The sequence below is a fragment of the Crocodylus porosus genome, unplaced genomic scaffold (genome assembly GCF_001723895.1).
Source record: "Crocodylus porosus isolate Cpor-Errol unplaced genomic scaffold, CroPor_comp1, whole genome shotgun sequence".
NCBI classification, from domain to species: Eukaryota; Metazoa; Chordata; order Crocodylia; family Crocodylidae; genus Crocodylus; species Crocodylus porosus.
The window spans coordinates 27,573,841-27,584,033 of NW_017728910.1; the positions used below are offsets into that span (position 1 = coordinate 27,573,841).

The 10,193-nt window shown below is 50.6% G+C and overlaps 1 protein-coding gene across 1 annotated transcript in view; it reads right to left on the bottom strand.

Annotated features, from left to right (window-relative positions):
• Nucleotides 1-10,193, bottom strand: part of LOC109308561 (probable cation-transporting ATPase 13A4) — a 41,598-nt gene that overhangs the window by 25,457 nt on the left and 5,948 nt on the right. The window contains exons 3-11 of the mRNA XM_019532926.1: nucleotides 9,417-9,554; nucleotides 7,455-7,525; nucleotides 7,282-7,362; nucleotides 6,359-6,428; nucleotides 5,678-5,812; nucleotides 5,077-5,149; nucleotides 3,511-3,642; nucleotides 2,668-2,838; nucleotides 526-683 (exon numbers count right to left, since the gene is read on the bottom strand). Coding sequence (XP_019388471.1) covers nucleotides 526-683; nucleotides 2,668-2,838; nucleotides 3,511-3,642; nucleotides 5,077-5,149; nucleotides 5,678-5,812; nucleotides 6,359-6,428; nucleotides 7,282-7,362; nucleotides 7,455-7,525; nucleotides 9,417-9,554 — 1,029 coding nt within the window. The remainder of the gene's footprint in view (nucleotides 1-525; nucleotides 684-2,667; nucleotides 2,839-3,510; nucleotides 3,643-5,076; nucleotides 5,150-5,677; nucleotides 5,813-6,358; nucleotides 6,429-7,281; nucleotides 7,363-7,454; nucleotides 7,526-9,416; nucleotides 9,555-10,193) is intronic.

Below are 10,193 nucleotides of genomic sequence, written 5' to 3' on the forward strand. Positions count from 1 at the left end.
AAAGCTTTTTTGAAGTCAAGATATATGACATCAATCTCTTCTCCCTTGTCCAGCTGATAGGTCACCTGGTCGTAGAAGGAAATAAGATTGGTCAAACAAGACCTACCTGCAACAAACCTGTGCTGGCTATCCCTTAGGATGCTGGCGTTGGCCAGTCCATTAAGGATGGCCTCTTTAATAAACTTTTCTAAGATCTTCCCCAGGATAGAAATGAAAGAAATGAAATTATTAAGACAGCCTCCCTCCCAAAAAGCTTACAATCTAAGGGACACACATAGAAAAAGGATGTCCTGAACAACCTCAAAAGAAACAATAACTGAGACCGTTTGGTGGCTTGCTGCCTTGGCTAGGAATATGTGGGATTTTTGCATGTTGCCATGAAAACAGTTTCACTGAACAGGGATCCCACATGTTAGTGCAAAAGTGAAGTGAAAACAAGACCAGGTTTCAAATGCAGAGTGGAACAAGTGTGTCCTGTGCCTTCTGAATTGTATTATGACGATTTCTTCCACCCCTTCCACTTACCCCATTCAGCGCAAATATGCACACAGAGTAGATCATCCCAGCAATTGCCAACGCTATTAGGCACATCAGGAAACTCATGGCATCTCTGTACAGCTTGAAGTTAATTGGCTTAGGGTAGAGAATGGACCTCACCAGATCCCCTTTGGCTGTGTTGAAGCCTGCAGTGAGAAACCACACCCGCTGGGCATCAGTCGACGGTGGGATTGTTTCTAAAAGCTCACTGAGGAACATGGTGGTTAAAAGAGTCATAGATACAATGGGTTAAAAACACAGGGGGCCTTTGTACACGCCACGTTTTTTGCTCTTTCTTGTACTGCAGCTGCGCGACTGTTTGCACAAGCAGGTTTTCCGGACACTTTAAAAGTCTTTCTGGTGCCTTAAACTAAAACTCTTTGGACATAGTTTAGTTTGACTCGCCGAGAATTAAGGCGTTGCGTCCATGGACTTGTTGCGTGCAAATACAAAGGAACTCAGAGACTTGTAATGAGCCTCTTTATTCACCAGAGGGTGCCATGACTTTTTTGTAGCTCACCCCTTCAAATTGCTTTTGCTTTCAAATTGCTTCCATTTTTTTTCTTTTCTTGTGTGGTTTGCTGGCTCCCTGCTTCCACAGCTGTATGGCAAAGCACTGGCATGGGGTGGGTGGGGGACCCCTGGCCTGGGGGGAAACACTGCACCATCCTGCTCTCCTGCAGTGGCAGCTAGAGGCCCAGCTTAATTCGTTTGAAAACCTAGTGTGTGTAAACACAGATGCGATGCTCCAAGGCTTAAATTCATTTAAAAATGTAGTGCATGTAAACACAGATGCGACACTCCAAAATAAACCAGTTTAAATATTATAAACCTATTTAATTTAATGAGAATTAAAACCCATGGTGTGTACAGGCACCCAGGAGAGTCAGATGCTGCATTACAGCTGATAACTGCTACTGCATGGTAACATAGAGGGTGCTGTTTGTCTTAAGAACTCAGTATCCCGCTCTGCCAACAGTTACTATGATATGTGATGAGTGCCAGCTACCATGGGTAGACTCACTGGCTGGAGTCCAGGGCACTCATCACAAGAGCAAGTGACGGGAATTCAGTGAACAGAAAAGCCGGTGGTGTAGGAGGTGTGCCTTTGAATGAAGGAGAGACCACACTGTAATGCAATGTAAAGGGATTGCCTGATGCAGACTGTACCTTGCTGCAGATGCATTAGGAGGATGCTTGAGGTCTTTAGATGCTGCTCCATTTTGGGGGTAGAAATGTATGTATCTACTTGGGATGAAACCACAGATGTGCAAGGGGAAGACTCTCCCAGTGTGGCTGGGCTGGGCTGGGCTGTGCCATTGACTGCTAGTCCAGGCAGGATTCTGCAGAGCCCACCCACTGATGAGCGGGGTTGTCTCAGACAAACTTGCTGCTGGGTCTTGGTATTACCTGGTGCTTCAAGTTCACTAGAACCCAACCCACCGCATGAACTTCCACTGCCACAAGACTCCCAGGGTCACGCAACAAGCCCAAAGACCCCTGCTCAAACGCTGCCATCCTCCAAAGAACCCTGCCTGCCCCTGCCCTCCACCATCTTCTGTGGGGTGGTTCCATGCCATTGCCAAAACCCCTGCTGTCTTGTCCAATGCTGGGGCTGCTACCTCAAGCACTTCCCCTGGCCACCACTGCTGTGGTGTCAGGACGAGAGATTATCAATCCCTCTGCTTGTGCCAAGCCCCTCGGGGCTTCCCTGGGTCCACTGCCCTGAGGCAGACTGTCCAGGGTCTAGCTGGGCTTCCAGACTGCTCAGAAGTTTTGAAGTTTCTAAAACAAAAGATTGGATTTTGTGAAAAGATGAATTTGGGGCTTTTTGTCCTGATTTGGGAGAAATTCTTTTCTCTTTTTTCCAAAATCTTGAACATGATCAAGAAACAGAGATCCAGATCCCTGGCCTGCTATAGCATTTTTGTAAGAGCCATGCCAAGCAAATTCAAGCAACAAGGAGCAGTCTGGCGCAGACAGAGACACAGGCCAAAGCCTGCATCCGGACAGACTGCTGTCAGTCTGGAGTAGCTCCATCAGTACCATGTGACCGGGTGAAGAGGGATTCGACTCTCATTCCAGTCCGGCCACCACATTAGAGAAAAGCCAAGTGAAGTGTTGACTAACCCGTGTGCAGCACAATGGCCTTCACCAGTCCGCTGCCGTCTGCCTTGGTCTGGATCACCTCTGTTCCGCAGAAGAGGATGTGTCGCTTGTACTCCTCTGAGCAGTGCATTCTCCAGGGCTTGGCATCACTGGCGTAGGGCAAGGGGGCCTTCGTCACAGGAATGCTTTCTCCTGCGAGCAATCAGATCGCGTTAGGCCAACTGCAGCATTTCAAAATCTGCCTTGATGGATGAACATGCAGTAACGTTCATAGAGTTTCTAGTGGGTAAATAGCAGCTAGAGCTGACAGGCTGGTTGGAAAAGTCTTCCCTGCATGCTGTCAATGTCGTGGTGTGAATGGGGCATGAGGAAGGGCCAGATCTGGCCCTTGCTTGAGTCAGTGGGACAGTCATGCTCCCTGAACGAGGGTCCAAGGGCCCTCATGCTCTGAGGTTAGTGGGGCTACAGCCTTTGAGGTGCTGCCTGATTCAGGCTGTTGTCTCCAAGGCATCTGGTTGATTTGGACCTGATACTCAGACTCGCTCTGCACCTGCTCCTGTCCTCCTCTTCCCTGCCCTGCTCCGTCTCCTCCCTTCCCTTCCCTTTTCTCTCTTCTCTCGTGTTTGGCCAATACTCTCCTAATTAACACACCTGCACCTCTATGCAGAAAACCATGACGTGACATCCGCTGCCATCATGGAGTTTGTTCTCCTGGTAGGTTCTGTCTGTTCCCCCAGCCCTGAGACTGCCTCACCTGGCTGACGTGCAAGTGCTTTGTGCATAGCGCTTGGTGCAGTGGGACCCTGGGCGTGGCTGTAATAGCCACGAATAATAATGACAATAATAATACTTTATGGTGAGTACCTGTCAGCATGCTTTCATTCACAATGCACCTGCCACTGATCAGGACGGCGTCACAGGGCAGAAAGCTTTTGCCCTCGGTCAGAACCAGCGTGTCTCCAGGCACCAGTTGGTGTGACTTCACCTTTTGGCAACCTGCAGGCAATGGGAGCGGCAAAGCATTGTTTGGCCCTAATCTCTTGCCCAAGCAGAAAAAGAAACCCAAGTACCCCCCCAGTCAGACAAATGGTCATTTGTTTAGCAAATAGATATGGGTCTGAAGTGGGACCTCCGGATTATGTTTCTACCAGGCTACATGTAACCCAGCCCTCTGCACTGGAGAAAGGTTTGGATTTGGATTCAAACTCTGAGACTCCACAAAGGGCCCAAACAGGAGCTTTGGCTCCGAACACCCTGCTACTCACTGGAGAAGCATGGATTCAGACTCCTGCTTTTCAGATTGCTGCCTGGACAAAGGAGCACGTTTGAAATGCTGAGCTCAGACAGGCACAGAGCCATGAAGGGTAGTTACAGGACTTGCTCTGCCATGTGGCTATGGCTAGGATGACTCAGGTCTCCATTGCAATAGACTGGTTTAAACCACCCTGGCTAGGGACAGACATTACACATGACCCAGTTTAAGTGATCTGAAACTGCTTTAATCCTGTAACAGAACTGATGTTCAGCACACAAAAACCATTCTGAAAACAACTGACACTGGTTTGAGATACACCTGGTTAAATGTAGTATCAGACTTAACTGATTTGGGCCACACTGGTTTATGCAATGTCTGTCCCAGACCCCTTGCTGGTTTAAGTTAAACCAGACTCCCCCAGCATCCCAGCATGCTCTCTGGGCTGGGCAGGGCTCTCTGTTCCACAGCAAGGCTGACCCCTCCCCTCTGCTCCCTGGCTGCAGCTCTGCCAGAGACTGCAGGCGTCTGCCTGGCTTCCCCCTGCTCCCACCCTCCCCTCCCCACTCCCTGCTAAGTAGGGATCTCCCCCTCCCTCTGTCTTACACAGACACCATTCTGCTGTGGCAGGCAGGACAAAGGCAGACTCAACAGGTAGCTGGTAATGTCCCTCTGTTGTCTTCTTAATGGCCTGATAAACACTGAGTTAGGGGTGATAAGTGCTGTTATCAATTCCCTGCCGGGCTGGTCGGGGGCAGGGGAAACCCCTTCCTAATCAGAGCATACTGTCGGGGCCTGGCCATGCCCTGGCCCCCCGCCCCCCAGTTCAGCACTGCCGAAGGGAAAGGAGGGCTGATCTAGCTCCCCCTGGCTTCTAGCCCAAGCCACTGCAAGCATGTGCCTGCATTTTCTCAGTCCATAGGGATGTCTGTACACTTGCAAACTGGTTCAGCCTCATCAGGTTAGACTAACCTGCAAAGATTGAATCAATTCAGGCTCAGGCTTTTCAAATGTCTGTCCTTAGCCCCTGGCAATACAATGAGTATGCAATGACTCATCTGCAAGTGACACCAGCCAATTCACCAGATTGGGAAAAAAGGGGGGATGTCGTCTGTGCAACTTCTGCGAGCTGAACTGTTGTGGAATTGGAACTGAAATGAAAACGGAGCAGGTCTCACCTTCTGTTTTCCTGAACACGGTCACTGTGACATTGGTATGGGACTCAACCAGTCTGTAGAGCTTGACAGATTGCTGCAAGGAGGGAAGGGAACACAGCAAAGGTAAATCTAAAAACACAGCAAAGCATTCTTCAGTCCAGACCCTGTGGATGTCTGTGGTTATTTGCATGGCCATGGGTGACAGGCACTTCTACCTCTGTGCCAGGGACTGCTTTTGAAGTCTTTGTTTACACAAGGATAGTGAGCAAACAAGGTGCTGCTGTGTGGAGGAAAGATGCTGGTAACAGCAAGAGGGAGAGAGGACTAGGAGTAGCTGGTGAAACCAACTGTGTGTACTACTGGGATACAGTGGTGTCATTAATGTCTGCATTTGGTATGCAAATGGTTAAGGCTGGGGTTTTCAGTGGGATTTAATCCAGCCTGGAGATGTACACATATATCGAGCTGCCCCCAGTAAGGGCCCCAGCAGTACAAAGCATCCTTCACTTTGTGATTGCCTGATCGCGTGTCCAGGCTGGATGTCACGTTCTGGGGTCTGAGCTCCCCAGGCAGCAGCTGGCAGAAATGAATCATTCCCCTTGGTGGGAGGCAAAGTGCTTACCTTCCTGAGGTCATACACGGTTAAAGAAACTGAGAGGAGGGACATGAGTAGGATAGCGCTGGCATACTCCATGTAATCATCGGCAATCCACAGGCATATGCTGAAGAGCTGGAACACGTAGAAAGGGTGCAAGACCTGTTTGGAGAGACAGCAGCAATGAGTCCTGGAGCTTTGGCTCCAAGCTGGGACAGCACAGCTTGCCAGGACACATGCTCTAAGCATCCAAGATCAACATGGACAGTAGTTTGGATATGTGGGGCTCAGTTTGAGCCCGGCAGTGCTGTCTGGGGTAAAGCAGAGCAGAGAGGAGCAGGTTTGGGCTGTGGCATGAGGAAGGCACTGGTGGGAAGACGTGACCCAGCCAGCTAGCACAGCTGGGGCAGTTGCCAGCTGGTTAAGAGGTGCCTTTCACTGCTAAGTGCCTGTTTCTCGCACAGCCGAGCCCAGCTTTACGAGATGAAGCAGCCGATGCTTTGGCAATGACGAGAAACAAAACGCAGTTCGGGTGTGGTTGGGGACTGGGAACAATGGTGTGTGATGGTTTCAAGGAAGTTTTCAGTACAGTCTGGGGGAGAGGAGCGTGCTAGATGGAGGACCAGGCACAGAAATGCCCATGTCCCTTAGGCCTATTCCACCTGTCCAAAGAGCCCACCCGGTAATAGCAATGAAAACGCAGTTTACCTCTTTGACAAGTAGTTTCCAAATAGGGACAACGCGGACATCGATGGCGTTTGGCCCGCATATTAGCTCCCTGTATAGGGTAAGGAGGGATGACTATTAACGGGACCTCCATTTATTTAGCTGTGTCCCCGCACCCATGAGTACAAACAGCAGCAGCGCCTACTGCATCGCGAGCTGGCATTGATCCCACTCACAAACCTGCAAAAATATCCATTCCCAAGACAGAGAGAAATCATCTAGCGTTCTCCATATGCCAGGTATTTCCATGCACCAGTTCTTTGGTGGCAGAAGTACAGGCTTGCTAATGTCCAAACACTACCAGTTACCAGAACAGAGAGCGCCCGCTTTGCACACCCAGAGAGGATAACTCAGGGCTGTAGTAACTGCACGTGCAGAGGGGTGGCGAGATATTCAGACCCGGCCGTGGGATGTCATGCGATGCCCATCACCATACCGTTCCAGCTCATAGCTGATAGTCAGAAAGTGCTTCTTGGTCAGTAAATTAAGATATTTTCTAGTGATGTGTTCATCTATTTGAATGAAGTCAGTGGTCAAGACTCATTAATTACTTAAGTATAAGTTATTTACACTAAGCTGTTGTGAGGAAATCGTTAGTGGATTATCAGTGCGGCTGCTGGAGACTTGACTTTGCTTCTTTCTGGGCATGCTGTTTCTCTTAACTGGAAAGCAGAAATAATCAGAGTGAAAGCATATAGCTGCTCTCTGAAAAGGAACAATTGATAAATACCCAGAGATATTTCCAGCAAAGAGCTCAGCTCATCCTTTCCTTTGCACACAGATGCCCAACACCTAACCATTTCCTGGGAAGTCCTACACACACTGCCTCCCTCCGCGCGGACACGAGCGTGTAGCTGTATTGACAGGTCTAGTGCTAAGCGCCCCGACCGTGTTGCAGCGCGCACCTGACAGCCTGTTCTTCGTGGCTCAAACCAGAGCCAAATTTGTCGTGCATATCTGAGCAAGTGTGGTGGTCTTCTAGACAGCTGAAAGACAAAGGAGACGTTTTCCTGCTGAAGGCATTCTCCAAGAGGCCCCATTTCCTCAGAGAAATGTGTAAGCCGCAGTTTCAGCTCACCCAATTTTCTGGAACTGCTTCCCAGAGATATTCCAAACGTACCGGATCTTCTGCACCTGGATGCATCGCACCTGCAAAACCAACGAGCAACCGCTGTGTTTGCAATGGGGGGGCGAACAAAACCCTGCCCATGGCTGCTCAGGGATTCTGGAAAGGCAGAGGCGCTAGCGGGGCTGGACTCAGGCATGACAGGTGGGGAGCGGACAGCACGTGCAGGAGTTTGTAGCCCACGTGCCGTCTCCTCTGACTGAAGTTCTGCACTGACCGAAGGGCACCGCAGGCTCCGACGCCAAACGGCAGCACTGTGAGAAATGCTTCTGCCGTCTAGGGTTGGCCAGAAGACACTGTCCCATTTTGGTAGACAATAACCCAACCTCCTTTACACACCACTTGGTGACCTGCCAGCTGGACTACAACAAAGCAATCCACCTGCGCACAAAGCCGTTGGCCTCAGGAAGCTCGGACTAGCACAGGATGCAGCACTGTGTCTCCACGGTGTCAAATCCAGGGTCATCTGCTGCATTCAGACATAGCATCACAGAAAAGTAGGGCTGGAGGGAACCTCAGGAGGCCATACCTAGTCCAATCCCCCACTTAGGGCAGGATCATCTCTGCCGAAACCCTCCCAGCCTAACCTGTTCTTGAAAACATCCAAGGATGGAGACCCCACAGCCTCCCTAGGCAGTATGTCCCAACGCTGAACCATCCTCAGAGCGGAAAAGTTCTCGTTAATACACAACCTTGTTGCAATTTAACACCGTTATTTCTTGTCCTGTGCCCTGTGGCCACCAAGAACCATCTCTCACCATCCTCTTCATAACCAGCCTTTGGGTATTTGAAGACTGGTGTCAAATCCCCCCCACAATCCTCTCTTCTCAAGACTAAATAATCCCAGTTCTTTCAGTCTTTTCTCATAAATTGTATACGATGCAAACTCTGCCAGCACGTTCTCCGCTTGCTTAGCCTCGGCGCTCGGCCATGTGGGATGCCAAGTGCCCAGGTGCTGGATGAGGGGCTCAGCTCGTTGCTGGATCAGACCTCTGTATAACTCTAATAATTCACGTCCTTTGGAGATGGATAGTTTAGAAAGCAAGGGGATTATATAACTGACATCTAGGGAGGGGCCTGTGACCTTCTGTTGGAGGATTATGCTGCTCGCCCTTGGCTGCTTTGAAATCTATTATTTTCTTCTTAGCTGTTTTTGGCTGAATTAGAAAGATTTATTCAAAGGGTCTGGGCTTGGAGGGTTGCAGAGATTTTTTAGATGTTGCTAAGTCCATCCTCTGACGAATGTGATGCATTGCTTCCCCCTCCCAGACCATGCCAGCTCTTACATGTATGTGTTAATATAACATATTCCCCAGGGGAAAAGAAAAGGAAAGAAAAGCTTTGTTTGGGTGCATCTAAGGCTGCCCAGGTGAAGCGATGGTCTCTGCTAAAATCCTTGTGGTATCCGAGATGTGAACGAGCTGTGAATGTAGTTGAAGATAGCGAGCACCATCGTGCGTTGCTGGTGCGTGTCTGGAACAAGGTGAGTCCAGAGTTGGCTTCTGTTCCTGGCTGCCAGCGCTGAGCGATTTAGGCACTTACAGCAAATTTCCCCTCAGATGCATCCCATATGCTACTGCCCTCCCTGCCTGTGCCAGGGTTGGGTTTCCACCCCCGAGAAACAGTGGGCCCTCTTTCCATCCTCCTGGTAGAGTGAGGGGGGCCCTGGCTGACGGGCCCTTTTCCAGAGCAAACCAGCACAGCCCCCTGCTCTCTGCCACGGGGTCTGCCCCCCAGCAGCTGCAGTCCCCATCGCCTTGCGTGCATCCCGAAGGACGGCTCCCTGCTCCTCTACGCTGCGCTCCTACCGATCCCACCTGCAGCCTCCGACCAGTGCCAAGGATGCAAAGCAGGCATGAGAGGATGGGCCAAGGCTCATCCGAACAAAGGTCAGAAAATATTATGCCCTCTTACTTTTAAATCCGGCTTCATTAGGGCTTCGTTGATGACGGAGCTTTCATCCGCAACGAGGGGATGGCCTGGTTTGAAGCTGGGCAGCGCGGACGCAGAGATCCACATCACCTTCTTTCGTGAATAAAGGTGAAATTCATCCTAGAGAAAGGGGAAAGAAAAGATCGCATGGGCTGGCAGGGAGACATCCTGCACCCCAGTGAGGCCAGAAGGCAGGCTTCCTGCAGCACCCTCAGGAGAGACGATGCTATTAACCAGCACAGGATGGATGCGCAGCTGCTGCGAACCCTGAGAGTTAGGAGGTGAATGAGAGTTAGGAGTCTCCATCCTTGGGTGTGTTTAAGCCCTGGGTAGGCCAAGCTGTGTCTGGGATGATGGAGTTGGGGCTGGTCCTGCTTGGAGCAGGGGGTTGGACTGGATGCGACTTCCTGGGGTCCCTTCCACCGTCATTGTCTATGATTCAATGTGCACCCCACAGTGCAATGTGCACCCCCCACTGCTGCCGTCCATTGGCCATGTGGCCCCGGGGTGCACAGGAAGCTGGATAGCCGTGACTCGAACAGGCTTGTGCAGCAGCTGCTGCCCTTAGTGTCTCCTTCCAGCTGGACTGCGGGACCCAGAGAGGATGTGTGCATCCAGATTCCCCCTTGGTGGCCAGCTTGGATGTCTCCTGAGATATGCGATATCACATGTGATATCAGGCGATTAGCGAAGGACGCACTGCAGAGTAGTAGTTTTGAAATGATGGGAGCCCAAGAAGGGTGGCTGTGCCTTAAGGAA